Source organism: Sphaeramia orbicularis, chromosome 19 (genome assembly GCF_902148855.1).
Source record: "Sphaeramia orbicularis chromosome 19, fSphaOr1.1, whole genome shotgun sequence".
NCBI classification, from domain to species: domain Eukaryota; kingdom Metazoa; phylum Chordata; class Actinopteri; order Kurtiformes; family Apogonidae; genus Sphaeramia; species Sphaeramia orbicularis.
Window position 1 is genome coordinate 32,710,746 of NC_043975.1, and position 22,493 is coordinate 32,733,238.

The 22,493-nt window shown below is 39.1% G+C and overlaps 2 protein-coding genes across 3 annotated transcripts; one reads left to right on the plus strand and one right to left on the minus strand.

The window, feature by feature from the left end:
* The first annotated feature begins 2,705 nt into the window (after nt 1-2,705).
* On the plus strand, nt 2,706-15,234 carry atp2a1l (ATPase sarcoplasmic/endoplasmic reticulum Ca2+ transporting 1, like). Of its 2 annotated transcripts, XM_030163404.1 has the most exons (24): nt 2,706-2,986; nt 3,863-3,880; nt 4,275-4,357; nt 5,169-5,273; nt 6,262-6,400; nt 7,117-7,197; nt 7,280-7,365; nt 7,961-8,258; nt 8,346-8,512; nt 9,060-9,148; nt 9,242-9,344; nt 9,431-9,562; nt 10,037-10,153; nt 10,267-10,485; nt 10,588-10,699; nt 10,987-11,210; nt 11,321-11,541; nt 11,692-11,894; nt 11,991-12,076; nt 12,163-12,296; nt 12,456-12,573; nt 12,739-12,856; nt 13,206-13,250; nt 14,908-15,234. In XM_030163404.1, exons 1-23 carry the CDS (start codon nt 2,869-2,871, stop codon nt 13,208-13,210), a joined length of 2,976 nt encoding a protein of 991 aa, XP_030019264.1. In that variant the 5' UTR covers nt 2,706-2,868; the 3' UTR covers nt 13,211-13,250; nt 14,908-15,234. The 2 variants fall into 2 exon arrangements, with proteins under 2 accessions (XP_030019264.1, XP_030019263.1); XM_030163403.1 differs by lacking the exon at nt 13,206-13,250.
* sult1st6 (sulfotransferase family 1, cytosolic sulfotransferase 6) lies at nt 14,270-22,485 on the minus strand. Its single transcript, XM_030163415.1, has 7 exons — nt 21,769-22,485; nt 21,440-21,568; nt 18,915-19,012; nt 18,586-18,712; nt 17,135-17,229; nt 16,862-17,042; nt 14,270-15,926 (listed from the first exon to the last, which is right to left on the minus strand). The coding sequence occupies exons 1-7, from the start codon at nt 21,953-21,955 to the stop codon at nt 15,814-15,816; spliced, it is 930 nt and encodes a 309-aa protein (XP_030019275.1). The 5' UTR covers nt 21,956-22,485; the 3' UTR covers nt 14,270-15,813.
* Between the last annotated feature and the right edge of the window lie 8 nt (nt 22,486-22,493).

Genomic DNA, 22,493 nt, shown 5'->3' on the forward strand with positions numbered 1-22,493 from the left:
CAATAACTGCCTTCACATGCTTCCTGAAACTTGTGCAAGTGTTCCTCAAATATTCAGGTGACAACTTCTCCCATTCTTCTTTAATAGTATCTTCCGGACTTCCTCGTAATAGTTTTGCTCATAGTCATTCTCTTCTTTACATTATAAACAGTCTTTATGGACACTCCGACTATTTTTGAAATCTCCTTTGGTGTGACGAGTGCATTCAGCAAATCACACACTCTTTGATGTTTGCTTTCCTGATTACTCATATGGGCAAAAGTTTCTGAAAAGGTATGGATAATAGTGTTAGGTATGATTATGACATCAATATATGTTTGGTTTCAAAACAATTGACGTAGTGCCTGCTGAGAAAAAACAACTAAATGGTCATTGTAAATTTTGCTTCCCCACCCTATACACACACACACATATATATATATATATATATATATATATATATATATATATATATATATATATATATGTATATATATATATATATATATATATATATATATATACACACACACACACACACACATATACATATATATATATACACACACACACATATACATACATATATATATATATACATACACACACATATACATACATATATATACACACACACACACACACACACACACACACACACATATATATATATATATATATATATATATCTTATTGCTTGCATAAATGTCACTTATTTTGCATAAAGTACAATTGTGGTGTCTATATATATTTTCGCACCAGCACCAGTTACAGCCAACAACAACTTGTTGTAATAAAACTACTAATTATTTCAAAACTAAACAATCCTCTGTTATGATAAATTAAATTAGAAATTTATTAGATTAAATATATATTTGTGTTACTGAATTTTTATCAATTTCTCTGCCTAGTCGGGTGCCCTAGACATCAGGGAGTCTTCCATCCCATGATTTAGGGCTTTATGTCTTTCCTAAATATTTTGTTTTCATTTTTTCACATTAAGATTGAATATCTTGTTATGCACCTAAGAGTGAGCTATGTATATTATATAACTGTTGACCCTGTTCTCCCTTTATGTGAAGGTACACATGGCTTTCTAAGGACATGAGCAGCTGTTTCCTGTTTCTCCGGATGCTTTCTGTTTGACCTAACCTGGTTAAGTGTGTTGCACATGCAGTTTATGCTTGATATGACATTCAAAGGAAATATGATGCATAAAGATGACTAGCATGTAACATGAATGTAATTAGTAAAATACTAGTTTTTATTTATGTAATCTTTCATCTATTGGATATAAACTGCAGTTTTATTTCTTATATGTATTCATTACTTCAGGTATCTGTAATAATTTGTGGTCCAGTGACCCTGTACATCTAAGCATATCAGTAACTTTATGGCAGTAAAAATGTGTCCTGTAGCTGTCAGACGTGAGCAGAGACCACTGCTGTTACAGCAACACCTGTCAGTTTATTGATCAGCAACAACAACTTGAATTCCTCATATCCACAGAGGAGTCTGCACAACCCAATAACCTGTTTACTGCTGTTTACTGTTGTTAAAACAAATCAGCAGTAAATTAACATTCTGCTCTCACTATTGTGCATTATACTGGATTAAAGCCTACAAATACATTTTTGTGTCTCTTTAGTATCTTTATCACAAGAAAAATTTACCTTGAAGATGTAAATTACATTACAAGTGAAAATGAACATTCAAGTAGTAGTAAGTTAAACAAAAAGTACATCTTCACCATGGCCTATTTTCTGTGATTAATCATTTATTCTTCCTTGGTAAAAAAAAATAAATACAGTGCTTTAAATCCACCACAAGAGGCCATTGTGTCTCACTGAATGGCAGTTTGTGGCTGGATCATCTGTTGCACATCCACTTAAGCAGTGCCATATCTCCCCACAGCCTTCCCTTCCTCATAAAAAAAGAGAAATAAAACTTGATCCTCCTGTATCTCCAAGCGGGGGCTTCTCTGCTGTGGTGCGATAGTATGACATACTGGCTGTCCCCTTGGCATTCCTGTCCCCCTGCAACCATTCCATTAGTACATACTCACTTTCTTCTTTTCTCTGCCATTCCCACATCTTAGTTGTCCAGATTTACTATCATGATTGTAGGTCAGTCAGAATAGTTGCCTCTCCAAAACTACATTTGAATGTATATGTCTGTGATGCACTGTCCTGTATTATAAACATAGATGGGATTTGTACCCTGTGCTTGAGGAATGTATATTCCTACCTCACATTATCATGTAGAAATGCCTGCTATTTCTTGGACTACATTATTTGTCTACCATCTCTTCAATGTCTCTGTGTCTCTTTGGCTCAGCCACCTTCCTCAGCAGAAACCAGTTGAGCCGTCACTCAGTGCACCCCCCTCCTCCCTTCTGGATGATCTCCTGTCTCGCTCTCTCACCTTCTCCCTTCGTCTTATTCCACTGACCATGCATGTTCCAAAAACAGATCTCATTTTCATCCACGGTGCGACCCCACACCCCAACCCCCATCCCCCATTCTGGACACCACTATACCGTATTACCCCCTTTCCAAATCCAAACCTTGTACCCAGTTCCTGTCCAAGTCCACCATCTCACCTCCCCATTGCTCCACCTCGAGCCCCCCCCCACTATGCATCCCATACTGGAATTTGGAGGCGTGTGTTGATGGGGTGTCCACCCATCCTGAGGCTTTCGGTGGTATAAAACCCTGAGCATGTGTGTGACTATTCGCTCTTTCTGTCAGTCCAGCACTCCTGAATTGGAGAGTGCCACACTTCTAGGTGAGGGTGGTGGACAAGGGTGAACACTGCAGAGAACAACAAGAAATTAAAGAGCGCGGATAGGCACGGTTAGACGGCCAATCCCTTGTCTATCCAGAAAGGATGGAGAACGCACACACAAAGTCCCCGGAGGAATGCATTGCATACTTCGGGGTGAATGAGAACAGTGGTCTCACTCCCGATCAGTTCAAGAAGAACCTGGAGAAGTATGGCTACAATGGTGAGAGTGTGGGCATCTGGGATAGGGTGGGAGGCCTACTGAATGAAGACTGGCATCTTAACTGTTCGGTAGCTCAGCAGCAGTGTTTACATCCAAAATATTCTACCAAGTTTTAAGGACTTCAGCTAAACTTCCTCTCGAGTCAACGCCAGTGGAGCTTTCTGAGATACCATTGAGTTAGGTTGGATTGAGATTTTGCATGTGATGCTTTTTTAGAGAGGAGTTGCAACAGCTGGTAGAAATGCAGAGACATTGAGAAGCAGAGACTTTGAGGGCTTTGAAGAGCTATTTAAAGATAGCCAAAGAAGATGGCTGGAGAGCGAGAGAGACAGGTGATGGCTCAAGAAGCTTCCTGGGTGATATATGGGGCGGGCGTTAACAGGAGAGGTGGATAATTTTAGGCTGGGTTAAAAGGGGAGGTCCTTAGAAGGCTTCCAGCTAAATGATGTATAATATGATTGCTAATCAATAACCAGTAGAATGGCGTATAAGATACCAAAGGCTTTGTAATGTGGCTTTGTAGCACCAATTTTCTTTACACACTGATCTTTCGATTGCATTACATTTTAGCGAGCCAGTGTGACTGTTTTATGTGTATACTGGTTTATAATGCAGGAAATGAAGGAAGTTACTGAATTTAGGCATCCATCTAAAGCAACAGCAACGTCAAATGTAAAAGCACAAAAGGGATTTTGACAAGAAGGATGTTAAGGACTTTCCATCCATCCACTAAGGAAACCAGTGACAATCATCTATACAAAGCACTGAAACATTCAAGCTTTCCATGACCCATCTTTACTTAATGTTAATCATTTTAACTAACCTGCCTTTTCTCTTTTCCACGCACCCCTCCTTCACCTTTGTGTGCCAATCCAGAGCTGCCCGCTGAGGAGGGTGAGTATTTACCCATTTATCCACATCTCCACATCTCTACAACATAGACATCTGAACCGAAGGTTAAGTCGACCGAGACTCCTGATTTGCCCTAAGAATATCAGTATGACTCTGCACAAAATCATGGTTAAAGAGCGGACAGTACAGCAATTTGGTTCATAGAATATGATAAAATTCGACTTGTCACAGCACACAGACCATCAATAATTCATGATTTGTATTGTATTTTGAGGCTACTCACATTTTACAGTGTAATCTGTAGCAACAATAACATACACCCGTACTGTATATATATCTTTTGCACAAAAAACACTCTATCCCACCAATTTCAGTCATTTCTTTTGCATTTTCTCACAATTACTTATTAAGTTCTATATGTTTTCTCTCCACACAGGTAAGAGCATCTGGGAGCTGATCATTGAGCAGTTTGAGGACTTGCTTGTCAGGATCCTGCTGCTGGCTGCCTGCATCTCTTTTGTAAGCAAACAAATGCCACTATAATTTTTTTGCATATTCATGTCAGTAATTATAAACTGTAGTTATCCCAGTGACATTTTATGGTAATGTAATACTAATAGGATAATAATATTAGTAGCAGCAAACTCCACAAGACATTGCAGTGGTCAGTTATCAGTTTTCCCAAGAATACTTTGTCATAATCAGTTTTGACACTTTATTCCTTGGCTTCGTACTTGTAAGATATCTTCAGACAAGGTTTATTGGCTTAACACTTAATACTCACTGGCTGAAATCCTCCTTTACAAACTCATCTGATAAACAACCATGTGCAAATTGATCACTTCAGTCTGGTCACTTAGTCAAGACAACTTCTCATCCCCCTCAAAGTTCCTCCACCCCTCCGTGTATTTTTGAGGATGACAACTTGAGAGGAGGCAAACAGATTGCGAAGGCTTGTAGGAGGTGTATTAATTCCTATGCCCAGCTTTCACCCTTTCGGGCAGCTGTCATGATGGCCTTAGAAGGCGAATATTGAGGAGCAAGTGAGAGACGGGGGTCAGGAAAGTATAGGGGGGCCGAGGGGCAAGGGTTTATTTTAAGAAAGCCTCAAGCTGAGGAGAGAAACTGAATCCTTCGGGAAAGGTCAGGACTGAGCGAAGGAACGAAGGGCAAAAAGTCGAAGGAGCAAGGAGTTATGGGACCCTGAGATCAAATTAATAATTATTATGTAATCATATTAAGACACAAAATTCATCAACACAACTAGTTAAGAAATTCAGATATTTTTCATGCCCTAACACTGGCTTTCTCTGAACCACTGTGATCACAGGTCCTGGCCTGGTTTGAGGAGGGTGAGGAGACCGTCACTGCCTTTGTGGAACCCTTCGTCATCCTTCTTATCCTCATCGCTAATGCCGTTGTTGGAGTGTGGCAGGTCAGTGAAGGGGCCCTGCACATTGAGCAAGGAGACGTATCCACAGCACTGGTGGCAGCCAGTATTCACGTTCCAGTTACTGCCATGTTTTGAACCCAGATGCGATTGCTCAAGATGAACACTATCACTTTTACAGCTTGATGCTCAAAATAGTGTGTGGTTACAACATACAGGAACTCATAAATATTCTTTATTGGAGTGTTTTAGTGATGACAGAGAAGATGAACTTTGTACAGATCAATGCTAAAAGAATTTATATGTATTAACCAACTTGAAAATTCCGCCATAAATCACATGCGACACATGATATATAGATATATAGCTATACGTATGTATATAGATATAGATTATTTAGAGTCAAAATCAGCAGACTATGATATGTATTCTGACAGCAGGCTATGGATGATTCACGTAATGCAAGTCATGCCCTTCTTCATGCGCGCCATTAAGTAATTGGCACTGCTGTCAGGCATTACTCAACGAGGGAACATTATCGTTATCACACCAAGTGTTGAAATCAGCTGCTTCATTCCTGATTTCCTTTTTAAATATACAACCTCCTAAGGGAAGATCTGTGTTCTTTTTAACATTTATTTATTTTTTTACTAATATGACTTCAAGCACGACTTATTTTATCCAGAACTAGATAAAATAAATGTGCAGATCTATACGCATCCCTTTTTTTTATATGAAAATGCTGAAATTTTAAAATTCAGCAACACGTGTCATGAGAGTGTTGTGTATCAGCTTATAATTACTGCACATAATGACTCAAATCCTGCTAGAGGACATCATCAGTCACACCAAGGACGAAACAAGTATGGTTTACATTGAAGCAAGAATAAACAGCTGTGTTGACATCCCTTTAGTAATTATCTTCACTGTACATTTGGTTCCCTCGTGTTATATTACACATTCTCTGTAAACATTTATTGATATCAACTTCTCAATTGACTGTATTTTGTGTTTGTGTCTGCCTGTCTCACAGGAGCGTAATGCTGAAGATGCCATCGAGGCTCTCAAGGAGTATGAGCCTGAGATGGGCAAAGTGTACCGTTCCGACAGAAAGAGTGTGCAGAGGATCAAGGCCAGAGAAATTGTCCCTGGAGACATTGTTGAGGTGTCTGGTAAGAAATACCAATATGTCTTTATTTCTAGCTAACTGTCACTTTCATGTATACTGCAAACATACAAATAGTTACTTTGACGTGAAGAAATGAGCTTTATTTATTATCCACACAGACACAAAATCAGGATATATGAGTCTAGTAGAGGCTGATGGCAAAGCTGTGTCTTTTTAAGGCAGCGAGAGCAAGGGAGGACGGGGTAGCACTGCTGTGAAAACATGCTGACTGAAGGAAAACAAAATCATGAGTATAAATACTCTCCCTCACCAGCACCTGCTGCACCTCTTCTCCCCTGTCTGCCATTGCCCACTTGTGTTCATTTGTCAATGTACACCTGTTGCTTCTCTGGTTGGTTGTCCCAACCCCCATGTGTGGTTGATTCTTATTGAACCATGTAGGCTGTTTCATTATGAAATCCATTCCTCACAAAAAGTTGGCAAGTACATTACTTCGGGTAATTAATATTTTTGATAGATTGTAAGTTTAATAATAAAAATGTAAATGCAAGAAAATGAAATAAGAAAGCACCTACACTCAATTAAGGGATAAGATTAATGAAGTATTATTTGAATATTGAAAGGACAATGTTAAATGTATTGGACTGAAAACATCACTCACTAAGTAAAAAGGCACAAAAATTCATTTTAATGCATTCTATGACTTTGTGGAAATAAAAAGACTGTATTTTAATCATGGCTTCTGTGTGATTCCCACAGTTGGTGACAAAGTCCCCGCTGACATCAGGATTGTTTCCATCAAGTCCACCACCCTGCGTGTTGACCAGTCCATCCTTACTGGTAAGATTTTCCTATTTACCTGTATGTGTATCTTTGGCATCTGTTGGCAGTTTTAAGCTAATTGTCTGTCTTCCTCTCTCAGGTGAGTCTGTCAGTGTGATCAAGCACAATGAGGCTGTTCCTGACCCCAGGGCTGTCAACCAGGACAAGAAGAACATGCTTTTCTCTGTAAGTGTCTTTTCAACGCTCTTGTGTTTTAAGCTTTACCTTGTCAATCCTTCCTATGTGTGTCTAATGGGTTACTTTGGGAAAGCTGAAAGGTTGCAGATGATTCCTTATCCTGTTAAAAATGCTATAACTAATGTAACTACTTCACTCCCTTCATCAAAATAAATGAACTTATTTCATTTGATTATTTTTACTGTTTCAAACAAATTTAACTTTCCAATGAAGGTGAGAAACATGGAAAACCATCAAGTGTCAGTGTAAACTTAAGTGCTTTCAGAGTTTTATTAAAAGTTCTTCATCCCTACTCTGCTCAGGAGACATCCCTTCCTTAATGGTGCTGTACTAAACTTTGTCTCGCTAACTTTGCTGATGCATACACTCTTGAAATAAGACAGAAGTCATTCTTCCAGGGCTAAAAGATGCAAAGCAACATATATATTCTACTTGTAATCTTTTTACTGAGATGTTACCCCTTCAATAAAGGTTCTTCGTTAGCAGTAGCATTAGCACTTATTCTGTACTTTAACTATGCAACACTGTAGCATACTTACTCCCCAGCATTACCATTACCTGGCTCTTCCTCTCTTCTTCACAGGGTACCAACATCGCTGCTGGCAAGGCCATCGGTGTCGCTGTGGCCACTGGAGTCTCCACTGAGATTGGCAAGATCCGTGACCAGATGGCTGCCACTGAGCAGGAGAAGACTCCTCTGCAGGCTAAGCTGGACGAGTTCGGCGAGCAGCTGTCCAAGGTTATCTCTCTGATCTGCGTTGCTGTCTGGGCCATCAACATCGGACACTTCAACGACCCCGTCCACGGTGGCTCCTGGATCCGTGGTGCTGTCTACTACTTCAAGATTGCCGTCGCTCTGGCTGTGGCTGCCATCCCTGAGGGTGAGGGGAGCTGCTTTGAAATGGGTTTTCCTTTCCCTTGATGGTTATACCACTATTCCACTCAAAGTTTTCATTGATTTCTCTCAGGTCTGCCCGCTGTCATCACCACCTGCCTGGCTCTTGGTACCCGCCGTATGGCCAAGAAGAACGCCATTGTCAGAAGCCTGCCCTCTGTGGAGACCCTGGGCTGCACCTCTGTCATCTGCTCTGACAAGACTGGTACCCTGACCACCAACCAGATGTGTGTGACCAAGGTGGGTAGAGTACTTACAGTTATATAGATGAATGTGTGTCCTCTTACTCCAACCAAGATTATTGCCATTAACAAGAGCAAATGAAATAATGAAAACTAAGTTTGAAAAAATATTTTTCTTACATAAAAAACTAAGGCTTTACAGAACAAAAAACAGATATTTGTAATTTTCATCAGAAATATTTTTTCTGCTCAGTTTTATGTAAGTAGATGGAAGCACTTTTACAGGTCCGCCTATACGTGTTATCATAAGGATGAAAGTAGTGAGAAAACATCAGAAACAGTCCAGGGGATGTCTTGATATGAATGAGCAGCTTAAAATTTGTGGAACATTTCTCAAGGTTAAAAAACCTCACAATCTGAATTATCGTCTTGAAAAGCCTTTATAAGACAAAAAGACTTGCTATTAATTAATATATCTGCTTTCAAAAAAACTAACATTTCACTGAAAATGAAGAAAAGGTCAAAAGAAAATCAATTACAAATGCAAAATTATTAAAACTGTGCTTCAGACACAGCTAAAGCTATGTTTGTTTCTACCTTTGCAGATGTTTATTGTCCAGGGTGTTGATGGTGATCATGTTGAACTTGATGCCTTCGATATTTCTGGCTCCAAGTACACCCCTGAGGGCGAGGTGTAAGTTGTCAATGCATTATCATTCAAGACCATTTTCAGCCATCGATCAAAATACACACGAGCTGTATTTGAAACGTCCCATTTGATTTCCAGTTCCCAGGGTGGTGCTAAGACCAACTGCAGTGCATATGACGGACTTGTTGAGCTGGCCACCATCTGCGCTCTGTGCAATGACTCCTCTCTGGACTACAATGAGGTAAAGTCAGATTCTGAAAATGTGTTGTTTGCTATGCTTCATCCTGATGTTCCACAGTTAAACGCTTCTTTATTCTATTTCTCCAGTCCAAGAAGATCTATGAGAAGGTCGGTGAGGCTACTGAGACTGCCCTGTGCTGCCTGGTTGAGAAGATGAATGTGTTCAACTCCAACGTCAAGAACCTGAGCAGAATTGAGAGAGCCAACGCCTGCTGCACAGTAAGTTCCCTGTTACCATTTTCTATATGTGTAAAATTTATAGTCAGCTAATAGAGTAGTGAGGCTGCCTTTTTCTGTTCTGATTGGTCAGCTCCACCTGTGCAGCAATGACCAACAACAGCTAAAGAACTCACAAGTTGTTTACAATGGACTTAAAAATTCAAGAAATAAGTAGAAGGCTTTTTTCCAGATAAGTCATTAGAGTTCACGCATAACTTTCCAGGGAATAAATGCTAAAATTCTTTTAAAAGTACATACAAAACAATTTTTTTTGTTATGCTCAGTTATAGGTGACATCTAGTGCAAACCATATCATATAAATACACTTAAAAATTGATTTGGATTATTTGATAACTTGCTAATAATTGTGAACCAATTGGATCCTCTAGTTAAATAGATCAGCTGTACTTGCTCCAAAAGGTTTTCTGTAAAATATGTGGGTTAAAAACTTCCATTTTGTGTGTCGTTCAACAGGTGATCAAGCAGCTCATGAAGAAGAACTTCACTCTGGAGTTCTCCCGTGACAGGAAGTCCATGTCTGTGTACTGCACCCCCTCTAAGGGCGATGGTGGAGCCAAGATGTTTGTGAAGGTTCATTGCCCCTCCTCTTTTTTGCTGTCTTTGGTCACCTGCACTTCTATCGTACTGCATCTAACAACCTGCTAAATGCGTGCTTCATAAGATTCCACTTGTTTGTACCACAGGGTGCCCCCGAGGGTGTGATTGACAGGTGCGCATATGTGCGTGTTGGCACCACCCGTGTGCCCCTGACCAATGCCATCAAGGACAAGATCATGGCTGTTATCAGAGACTGGGGTACCGGCCGTGACACCCTGCGTTGCCTGGCCCTGGCCACCCGTGACACCCCACTGAAGCTGGAGGAGATGAACCTTGAGGACTCCACCAAGTTTGCCGATTACGAGGTGAGAGTTTAAAAGTTGATGGATTTTACATTGAAATGTGTATGTACAACAATAACAACCTTGACAAAGACTAAATGAAACCATTGTAACCTCTCTCTTCAGACTGACCTGACCTTTGTTGGCTGTGTGGGTATGCTGGATCCCCCACGTAAGGAGGTCACTGGCTCCATTCAGCTGTGCAAGGAAGCTGGAATCCGTGTCATTATGATCACTGGTTAGTAGTATGTCATTACTGTCTTTTCTTAGTTTTTTGTGTCACAGATTTGTCTATGTTTTGATACCCTTGTATTAGGGCTAAACGGTAAATAGAAATACAAGCTTAATCACAATATTAGTATATTAGCATTAACAGCATCAGCTGGGACATTCCGAACCCCATTTTTTCTAAAAATATGTATTGCATACTATTGTAGCTACTGTAGAATTTTAAAGTCCACTTCCATGTTGTGCTGCTTTTTTGTTGTCACTTCAGAAGCTCATTGACTCTTCTCCATATTTCAGGTGATAACAAGGGAACTGCCATTGCTATCTGCCGTCGTATTGGAATCTTCGGTGAGGATGAGGATGTTTCTGGCAAGGCCTACACTGGACGTGAGTTTGACGATCTGCCCCTCACGGAACAGTCCGAGGCTGTCCGTAGGGCTTGCTGCTTTGCCCGTGTGGAGCCATCCCACAAATCCAAGATTGTTGAATTCCTGCAGGGTTATGATGACATTACTGCTATGGTAAGTGCTGAAAGGCTCACAATAGAACCAAAACTCAACAAATACAGAGTACTTGTATTCATGAAGTCTGTTAAGCGGTCCGAGTTCAACTGCCTCTCCTGCCTACACAGACTGGTGATGGTGTGAACGATGCCCCTGCCCTGAAGAAGGCCGAGATCGGCATCGCTATGGGCTCTGGCACTGCCGTTGCCAAGTCTGCCTCTGAGATGGTCCTGGCTGACGACAACTTCTCTTCCATTGTGGCTGCTGTTGAGGAGGGCCGTGCTATCTACAACAACATGAAGCAGTTCATCCGCTACCTCATCTCCTCCAACGTCGGTGAGGTCGTCTGGTGAGTGACAGCAGAGCCTCAAATCAGCGACAGTTATTTAGAGTCAAATGCATCACTCTGGCCCCAATATATTCAGATTCATTTGTAGTGCGTCCTTCTGTGTGTTTGCTCTGTTTTTGTTCTCTATCTTACGTCTTTTTTCACTCTCAGTATCTTCCTGACTGCTGCCCTGGGTCTGCCTGAGGCTCTGATCCCCGTCCAGCTGCTGTGGGTCAACCTGGTGACTGACGGTCTGCCAGCCACTGCTCTGGGCTTCAACCCCCCTGATCTGGACATCATGGGCAAGCCCCCACGTTCCCCCAAGGAGCCCCTCATCTCTGGCTGGCTGTTCTTCAGATACATGGCCATTGGCGGTAGGTAGAGCTGTGTTTTTCTTTTTTTACTGAATGCAGGAGAAACACAGCAGGTGTTATCTTATCTACATGAACTTTATTATCTTTCCCTGATAGGATACGTCGGTGCTGCCACTGTTGGTGGTGCTGCCTGGTGGTTCCTGTACGATCCCACTGGCCCTGGTGTCACCTACCACCAGCTGGTAGGTCATCACGTCTCTCTTATGGCACTGTTGACAGATATTCACATTTAGACACACACTAACCTCACCTCTCCTGTCCTCTACAGTCTCACTTCATGCAGTGCCACGAGGAGAATGAGGACTTCACTGGCATCGATTGCGAGATCTTTGAGGCTGCTCCTCCCATGACCATGGCTCTGTCTGTGCTTGTCACCATTGAGATGTGCAACGCTCTCAACAGGTACAACTAAAAATTTGTCAAAACAAGATTTAAGGAATGTTTTCTAATTAGCACTGAGTAGGGCTACAGTAAAAGTATTGCAGACATAAAAACATCTGTGCAGAAACAGGAATGATATCACATCAAACTTAAATAATTCCTTTTTTTCCCCTTTTACAGCTTGTCTGAGAACCAGTCTCTGGTCCGCATGCCCCCATGGAGCAACTTCTGGCTGCTGGCTGCCATGACCCTCTCCATGTCCCTGCACTTCATGATCATCTATGTTGATCCTCTGCCCGTAAGTCATCTATATTCTCCTTGCTACAATTAGCTCTAAGACCCCAGGCCAGTGGAAAAACATTAATTTTATTCATCAATATTCTTAATATTTGTTTAGTTTAAGTTTGGTTTTCCTACCCTACTCCTCCAGCAGTACTCACTCTTTACCTCTCTACCCCTTCAGATGATCTTCAAATTGACCCATCTGAGCACAGAGCAATGGATGATGGTCCTGAAGCTTTCCTTCCCCGTCATCCTCATTGATGAGGTGCTGAAGTTCGTTGCCCGTAACTACATTGAGAGTAAGTAATCACATTTCTGCATCTTCACTCTAACATCTGAAATTGAAAGAGATACAGCATATTTGATAAGATAATAGCTATTATCCCCCTTTAAACCATTTTAATTTTAAGTGATTAATACTGTAATCTTTTTTTAAATTACAATATTAATATCTTAACAAAGTGTAATTCCTCCTAATGTTGTTCTCCGTTACATTACATCATCCTCATACTACCATGCCATCTATTTCGTCATCTATTGTTCAATCCATCATATGTGTGATTATCTGTCTTTACCTGCTCTGTCTTTCTCATCACTCATTATCTGTTTTCATCTTTAACTCACTCACACCTTTCTGTTGATTTCCAGGCTAATTAAATCATCCTACCACCTTTAGCCTGTAACTAAACCAAGGTATTCCACAGCTTACAAAGCTAGTGGTTCTCTGAATGTATGTTTGTATACGTCTGTGTTTTTTGGCATGCAGTATGCTCCCACTGTATGTTAAAATTTTGTCAATGTATCAGCGTCTGGGATCTCCTACTACCCATTAACAAAATTAATTAATTACAAATCCATCACAAAGTCAAATGGGTGTTGTAGGGGGAGATCTCAGGGTGCTGAGCTCTGTTTTCAATGCTCTCCCTTGAGGTCTTTGTTCGTTATTATATCCATTGACATGTGAGATGCCTCAGAAGGTTATTTAATCACCTCTGAGTTGCTGCTGTCGTTGTCAGCATTGCAACATGTTTGCTGCGTTGTTTTATGTCTTCAGTAGTGCAGCGGTGTGGCCAGTGCCTGTTCTGGTAATGCTGTGCAAAATGCTGTATAGTGCTGATGCCCATACAAAAGCTTTTATTTAGAAAATTGATTATTTTTATCCAGATTTTATCAATCAGTCTATGTATTTATTTATTCTTAAAGAGTGATTGCTTGTGTTGCAGCATAAAAAACAGAACACATCCTATATTTTTAAGATATATTGTTTTTTTGTTTTTTTTAACATTTTCAGCATTTTTCTGATTGTTATTGGCATTGATAACCAAAAAGACAATGATGAAACAAAATTTTGTTTCATTTCACCACTTTAAATTTTTATTGTAATGTACTGACAATATTACTGTACTATAACGTGACATTTAGTGGTAGGCAAAATTAACTCCAACTATAATAGTTTAGTAACTTGCTGGCTGCTTTTATTAGATTCATATAGACATAAAAAAAAAAACAAACAACAAACTTGAGTACAGCTTATTTAAAAGCTTATAGTTGGCGTGTGGCGATCAGCAAAAGGGTCGGTGGGGGTGTACATATCATGCATGCAAAAAGATCCAGTACAATATGAAGGGCTTCGACCTGGGCTTTGATGAACCTCTTGCTCTCGACCAAGATAAGTATCGCGACGTATCTATCTTTCTCTCTCTGTCTCTTTCTCAAAGTGATTCTAGACATAGAGTTAGTTGTCCAATGTGAATTAAACAGCAGCGAAAAAATAAGATTATATGTGTTAATGTTGTTTTGGCCCTGACCTCTTATTTATGGGAAGTGAAAGGCCAAACCAAGCCTTATTACATCACCACTGAAAGGTCAGCTCATACTTCCTAATGCAGATCCAGTGGTGGATTAATGAGCAGAACTGTACTGTATTTGTGCAATACTCAAACAAGTAGTTTCCATCTGAAATTAAAAGGAAAGGCACTTTAGGAGCTATAATTTTCTGAATTTTCTCAGGGGAGGGGCCCCCAAACCCCCCTTTACATGATGTATATTCAATGTAAGTTGGGTGGTTGAGGGGCCATAGGACCTTATTGCTCAGGGCCCTATGATTTCTTAATTTGCTCCTATACAGACCTGAGAATTACCGGATGTAGGCCTACCAACAACCCATTCCTCATGACCTGCCCTGAAGAAGAATTTTCATGCTTGAGATTTTTTTTTTTTGCCTGCATTATTCATCAGTCATTGTTTGCAAAGATTGTTTCAGCTGTACTTGTCTGACGGGTTCATTTTGTTCTGTTTCCATTGAGTGAAACCTTTTCCCCCTCTAACTCATCACTTCCCTCTCCACTAGGTAAAGAGGCTAAATAGAGATGTAGAAGAAGTGGATCTTAAGGGTTGGAGAGAACGAGACGGAGAAGCGAGAGGGGAAGATCATATCCAAAGAGGGGAGCCATAGTGAGCCAACCAGTAGAAGAGAGAGGAGAAAACACAATAAAATGTACAAAAAAAACCAAATAAAACTTGTTTAAAAAAAAATCTACATAAAAATAGCTATATAAGAAAAGATATCGACTTAAAATGAAGGGAAGTATCCCTGTTGATAAAGTATTAAAATATTTAAGATTTTATTCTAAGAAATAAAGTATGTATTAAAAAGTGATTTTTTGTTAAACTTGGATATTCTCACCTGTTGTGTTTTTGTGTCCTCTGTCCATTTTCATATGATTGACTTTCCAGCTCATTACTTTGACTTTAGTCTGTGTTTGCCTGTGTCTTGTGCAGCCTCCCTGCTTTCTTTCGACTGGGCACTGTACAGTGTGGTGTAGGGTTGCAAAATGACTTCATATGGGCAGAAAAACCACATGCCTCCAGCTGCCAGCACTCTCTATAGGCTCCATGCAGTCAGTGGACTCTGTTGAAGGTCTCATGACATAAATGGACATGTCCACTCAGTCACAACACTTTTGGTCTTATATATATATTGTTTACGTTATAAGCTGCAATAAAGTGATGATTACAAACTCATCTTTTGGAATTGTGGAGCACGTTTTTATTCATACATTTGGCAGATTTTGTCTATACAAATCAAGAGGTGCACTAATTATATTGTTTAGCCTGAAAAGTGAGCCAAACAGCATCAGATTCTCTCATTTTATTTTTTTGGGCATTCAGCTAGTACCAACATTTCCGATAGTACATGTCAGTTCATCTGTCTTTGGTTTGTAAAGCTGCAGCAAAGTGGAAAACCTCTAATCCTTTAGATGAGGGTCCTGAAAGGTATTTTAACATCCTTCATTTGCTTTTCATAATCTTCATCGAACATCTTTGATTGTTCAGGTGTGAAATGGTTTGTCCAGTCACCAACTTCACCTGCATATTGAGAAAATAAGAGAAATCAACAACAATACGTTAAAAAAATAATTAACTATGTACCCTTTTATGTGTCTTGTTTGGTCCATGCAAAATCTCAAAACCACTAGAGGGCACCAGTGGATTATAGAGGCCTGAGGTTGGTGATGTATGGCATTTATATAGACTTTTAACTGTATATGCAGCTTACAATGTGTTGTTTCTGTTGACAGATAGCTTATAGTTCATTTACATATACTTAACTGGAGTATTTCTACAACAAGCAACCTGTACTCCACTGCATCTACAAGGTAAATGTACTTTTACAACTGAGGTTAGACTTGGCTTCACTTACTCTTCCTGCCAAATGAAAACCACGTGCCCTATACCAAAATCTGATGTATCTGAATGTTTATGAGTGTTACTGTATGTGTTGATAAAATTCACCTCTGTCTTAAACTGAAACTCTTGAAAAACTGTCTTGAATTAGGTGGAGAATGCACTATCATAAAGCTCAAAACAGACTTTTTCTTATTTAAGTTAAAGAGTTTTGTGGTTCTCGCGACAGAGATGCAACAAACATCAGTAGAATATAAACTGCTGCTATAGATTTAAGTATTCAACAGTATATTAAGTATTTCTAGTGCTGTCAGGATTAAACATCTGCAATACATACATTAATTCAGCTGTAAAATGAACCCAACGCATCATATATTGAGTATGTTTACTTTTCAGACTTTAACTGCATTTTTCTGATTGTACTTTAGACAACAGAACTCATAGAGTAGGATTTTCAGAGTGTGGTATTAGTACTTTCACTTAAATAAATGATATGAATGACTTATTCCACTAGATAGAGGGGGAGTGGTTGCATTTTATTCACCGTAGATGATGTTTTTGCATTTAAAAACTTGTCCTATCTTGCTTTATTTTTGATCAAGCATTACCACACACACCTTTTCTCATGAAGGGGGAGATGGATTGATCAAAAACAGGCGCTGGAACACAGGAGTAGTTGGCCATCGGGTTGTCCTTCATGTTTTTAAATGAAGTGAGCTCCACAATCTTGCTGATAATCTCATCAGGTAATGACAGATCCAGGTATCTCATGATGCGTTCCACCTCACGCCGAGGATTCTGGTCACAGAGACACACCCATGCTTTGAGAATAATGTATGTAACAGTGGTGATACCACACATAATTAACAAAGTTCACTTGGTAACATTACCTCCTTCATGTCTTCATAGAAGATGTACAGGATGTTTCTTTTCTCTTTCTCCGCCCAGTATCCTTTCACGTGGTCATACCAGGAACCCCACGCCACTAGACAAACAAAAATATTCAAACCATCACTTTGAGATATTTAATAATCTTGGTGTCTGATCTCAGTGTTTTAAAGGTTGGATGAATAGCTGGTACTCTCAAAAAAGAGTTCAAAATACAGAGGTAAAAGGACTCAAAATACCAGTGAAACAGTCACTGGGAGCAGCTTGAGGTTCAGTGTCTTGCTTAAGGACACTTCAGCAATTGGACCGGGGCTAGAGATTGAACGATCAACCTTCCAGTTTGTGAAAAACTACTCTACCAACTGAGCCACAGCAAGTGGTTTGGTTAATGATAAATATACTTTTAACACTGGTCTACATTTATTTTATTATTATTATTATTATTATTATTATTATTATTATTATTATTATTATTATTATTATTATTATTATATATATTTTTTTAGAAATGATCTCCCTCAGATTAAATGTGCTAAATCTTACATACTTTAACAGGTTGAATTGGAAAACAAATGGCAAAACTACTGATTTGCTGACAAAGTGTTACTACACATTTATATATTGGTTTGCACATTTATGCAATATATTTATAAATCTTTTATTGGAAAGAGCCTGAAAAGTAAATGCATTGTAGTGATGTATTTTTTGAAGTAGATCTGTTGCTCTGAGTCAAATGTTCTTTTTGAGTAAAACCCATTTTCTCATTAATTCTCCGAATTTTACATTTTGACCCAAAACTGCAAACAAACATTTTTGACTTAATTTGTCTTTATTAGTGACTCATACTTGATGAAGTTTCACTACTTTTATTATGGATTCTGCATTTTACTTGTAGACCAGTGTAATAATTTAGTACATTTTGTAAATTAGGAGCCACAGTTCAGAAAACCTAACTAAAAAAAAAAGCAAAAACTCACACACAAAGAACACATCAACTGGATCTTTTTAACCTTTTATACAACAGAAGCTACTTATTGTACCTTATTTTTGTCTAAATTGTAATTTATGAAAACAAAGATCTGCAAAATAATAAAGTAGTTTAAATTATTTTGCAGACCTGAGGGGATATTGTCTCCATTTTTTTTTTTTTTTGTGTGTCTCCTTTCTCCTGTTCTGATAGGGTTTGGCAGCGTTCTGCAGCTGGTTACTTTAATCTCATCATGTCCAGTGAGGCATACTGGATTCCTTAAGTGACTTGTTTTTTTGATGGTGCCATGGAGTCATTTTAATACATTCTAAGTGTCTGAACATACACAGAGGTGGGGGAGCTGTACCAGACACAGCCGCCATACACTCCACCCATTTTGTCCCTTTGATTTGAACCTTTGTGCAAATAAAATAAACCATCTGACTGAAGGTAAAATGACACAGGAATGTGCTCTAATCTACTTACACTCTCCTCGCATGAACTTGTGGATGTAGCCCCCCCACGGCCCCGGCTCCGGCTGGGTTAGGTTCATGCAGTCGAAATGATAGTAGCTCACCAGGTTGTCTTTGGCATTGCGTGCCACGTAGATCGCCTTCACACACAATCGGGATCATATAAAAAAGGGATTATTTACAACAATATGGTTAAAAGGTCATTGGAGGCACAGCTGTGGGTTGTTAACTTACTACTGCACTATGTTTATGTGCATTATATCAGCAACCTTTTACCTCCTTAAACTGTTCACTCTAAAGCAATAAACTGCTCTCGGTCCAACCTGTGACATTGAGCCTCACCTTGCACTTGTTTTCCCAAAATGCAGGAGGCACCAGCTGAAAAGGAAGATGCGTCTTGATAACTCTTGGGGGGTCCATTTCCTTCAGGAGATCAAGACCTAAAGAACCACACATTTGAGGAAAAACATTTATACATCCATTCTTATACTATCTAAATATGTTGAATAGTGCTGAATACTATAAATATTCAACACTGTGCTACAAACCCCACTTTAAAACAATGAGAACCAGGTATTTCACGGATCCTTTGTAACCTTACATTGATTTTAAGTGTGTTTTTTCTTGTCTGATCACATTCATTTACATTTAATCAGGGGTCATGACCTGCTGAGAAACCCCATGGCTTTGTTAGGTTGGGATGTTAGGTTACAATAATGTATAAACTTTGAGCCACTGTATTATTTCACACAGACTTGTGTTTGGTGGGCGTCTCCATAGATATGGAAATGTGCAACCATTTTTCTGTAGATCAATGCCCAGTAGCTGGTAAAATAATGATTAACCTGCAGGCTGACTGAGGAGCATACAGTAGTAATGCCGTCAGTACAATGCTTTGTTCTTTTTCAACCGTCATGATTTCATATGATTAGTGCATTTTATTATTTATTTAAATACAAGGGATTTTCTATTTTTTAGCTCATGTTTGCAGGAATGTTGAAAATGTTTTCCACTCATGGTGTGCTTCAGAATTTTAATGTAGGAAAAGTAATATTTCTTAGCTCCTTATCAGCGTCCATTTAAGTGCTGTTCCTTCATTAATAAGTGACTTTTACTGAATCAGTTCCAAAGAAGTAAAGTTATTTTCCCAATCTTAACAGTTTTCATTTTCAACCCTTATTGGTTCTTTTTTTTTTTTAATTTTTTTACAGGGGATCGTACTGAAGTGGAAGTCTCTATTATTAAGTTAGTGACCAAAAGTATCTACAGGGTGGGGAAGCAAAATTTACAATGAACATTTAGTTGTTTTTTCTCAGCAGGCACTACGTCAATTGTTTTGAAACCAAACATATATTCATGTCATAATCATACCTAACACTATTATCCATACCTTTTCCGAAACTTTTGTCCATATGAGTAATCAGGAAAGCAAACGTCAAAGAGTGTGTGATTTGCTGAATGCACTCGTCACACCAAAGGAGATTTCAAAAATAGTTGGAGTGTCCATAAAGACTGTTTATAATGTAAAGAAGAGAATGACTATGAGCAAAACTATTACGAGAAAGTCTGGAAGATACTATTAAAGAAGAATGGGAGAAGTTGTCACCCCAATATCTGAGGAACACTTGCGCAAGTTTCAGGAAGCGTGTGAAGGCAGTTATTGAGAAAGAAGGAGGACACATAGAATAAAGACATTTTCTATTATGTAAATTTTCTTGTGGCAAATAAATTCTCATGACTTTCAATAAACTAACTGGTCATACACTGTCTTTCAATCCCTGCCTCAAAATATTGTAAATTTTGCTTCCCCACCCTGTACTGATCTAAAATGCTTAATAACATATTAGCCACTAATCCTTTCAAAACATTGAAATAATTCAGACAAAATTAAGTTTCTCAGATTTTCAGCAGCATCAGATATGACCCATTTGAATGCTCAGAGTCTCCATTGTGAATGTGGAAACATTGCCATTTTCTACAACATTGATTCACTAATAAAACCCATAAAGTTTTACCAATGACAGTGGCTATAGACACTTTATTTTATGTTCATTTGATGATATATTTTACAGAAAAAGTAACTTTATCCTCAGTTTTCTCTGCTTTTAAATAATGACCTTTGAATTTTCTCTGAACTTTTATGAGCATATACATGATGAGTAAAATAAATATAGGAAAATACCCACATTTCACTAAAAAATCTGAAATGCAGAAGATAATATTATAAGAAATGGTGATATATCACTTAGGAAAGGATAAATGTGGGGGAAAATCAGAAGTCACCACAAATATAGCTCTAGGTTTTTCTTTTAACTGTAATAGACCTAAAATAGCAATAATTATCCAGAATTTATCTGAATCAATGTTGAGAAGAAACAGTCAATTTTTTTTCCCCCATGACCGGTGTTTCGTTGTTTCCTTGTGTGTGCCAAAGAGTTTATCCATTTCACATTACAAGTAACCATAAAAGTTCATCAAGTGACCAGAAATATCACTCAAAGCAGATGTTCTGTTTTTATCATTTCAGAAATAGAGTTAAATATCCCCATAGTAAATGAGAGATGACCATTATTTACACACTGGTTGAAAACTAGATTTATGTCAGGCATTGCATGCTTTTTATTGGATAATTTGGGTGTTTTGGCACTAAGGGAAAATGAGGGAAATGTTAATGGGTTAATCACTCACTGACCCTGATCTAAAGTAAGAAACAAGTTGTTATGAAAACATTCCTTTACAAACTGGATTTGTCAGTCACTACATGGTACATTCAAACCCTCAATAAATGTTGAGGAAAAAAACACACTCAGATAAAATCTAAGTTGGACAGAGTGCAATGTTCATAATCAAGTTCTATAAATACATACCTGAGGGGATGGGGGGTGGGGAGCAGATCTCTAGGAAAGGGCTGCGGACCGGTGTGGGGGCTCGCTTGCAGATCTCTGCATCTCCATTGTGTAAAAGTAGATCAACTATCTCCTGGGTCCATGTGGTCCCTTACAAAAAACCACAAACACTGAGCTTAATGGGATATTTTCCTTTGAGGTAACAAGAGAAATCTCATCTTGAATCTGCATCACAATAGCAAAAAATCTCTTCCATTACCAGAATTATGCCTTGTTCACAGAAATAAACAATGCTAGTCCAAAACAAAGAACTGGATTAGTTATCTGAATGTGTAGAAAAGTCTGAGTACCTGCTTTAGGATAAGTAGCAATGAGGAGGTCTGAAGGATCAGGACGGAAAGCCCAGATGGAATCCCAGTTCTCTGCAATGTAGTTCATGAGAGGGATCCCTCTCACTGGAATGAGAGGGAAACGAGTGATAGAAGCCTCAGCCCTCTGAATGGCTTCGGTGTAGCTCAACTCTCCTTCTCGTGACATGACTGAGAGGGTTCAAAGTGAGCGTCAAGAAATCAAGAACAAGAAGTCAAAATCTGTTAAATGAACCAAGTAAGCTCAGTGAGCCGATTCCTCTTGGAGTCTTGTCTCCTGCAGCTGTCTCCTCAGGTGGCTTTTGGTTCTTGGACAAACATTCACTGTTGGTTTTCTCTTCCCAGACCATAAACATGAACTGTGAGCACACCTCTTCCTGCTTGGTCTCAGTATTACTGTGTAAACATCCTTTGTCACTCCTCCATTACCTCATGTGCATATTCTGATGTGCTGTCCACAAATCTAGTAATTCTCTGCCTCTGATCTCCTGTTATATTCTTGTAGTTTTCAGATAAAATCTTCTCAAACATCTGGATCCAAAGTCAAGAATAAGTCTGTAAGTTCTCTCCTGGTCTTCCAGATGAAGCCTAAGTGCATCAGCCACTCTAAAATGTTTCTTTTGCTCTCTTTCTATCTTTATAACCAGGCCCGTTGAGTGCTCGCACCAGTCTTATCTGTCTGACTGAAACTTACAAGGCAGGTCTAC

Excerpts from the sequence above, each read along its gene's own strand:
- atp2a1l (XM_030163403.1), top strand. The coding sequence starts at position 2,869 with ATGGAGAACGCACACACAAAGTCCCCGGAGGAATGCATTGCATACTTC. Across the intron at positions 10,700-10,986 it reads CCGTGTCATTATGATCACTG|GTGATAACAAGGGAACTGCC; the intron begins GTTAGTAGTATG and ends TCCATATTTCAG. Across the intron at positions 11,211-11,320 it reads ATGATGACATTACTGCTATG|ACTGGTGATGGTGTGAACGA; the intron begins GTAAGTGCTGAA and ends CTGCCTACACAG.
- sult1st6 (XM_030163415.1), bottom strand. The coding sequence starts at position 21,955 with ATGTCACGAGAAGGAGAGTTGAGCTACACCGAAGCCATTCAGAGGGCT. Across the intron at positions 19,013-21,439 it reads CCCACCCCCCATCCCCTCAG|GTCTTGATCTCCTGAAGGAA; the intron begins GTATGTATTTAT and ends GTGGTTCTTTAG. Across the intron at positions 18,713-18,914 it reads TTTGGGAAAACAAGTGCAAG|GCGATCTACGTGGCACGCAA; the intron begins GTGAGGCTCAAT and ends TTGTGTGTGAAG.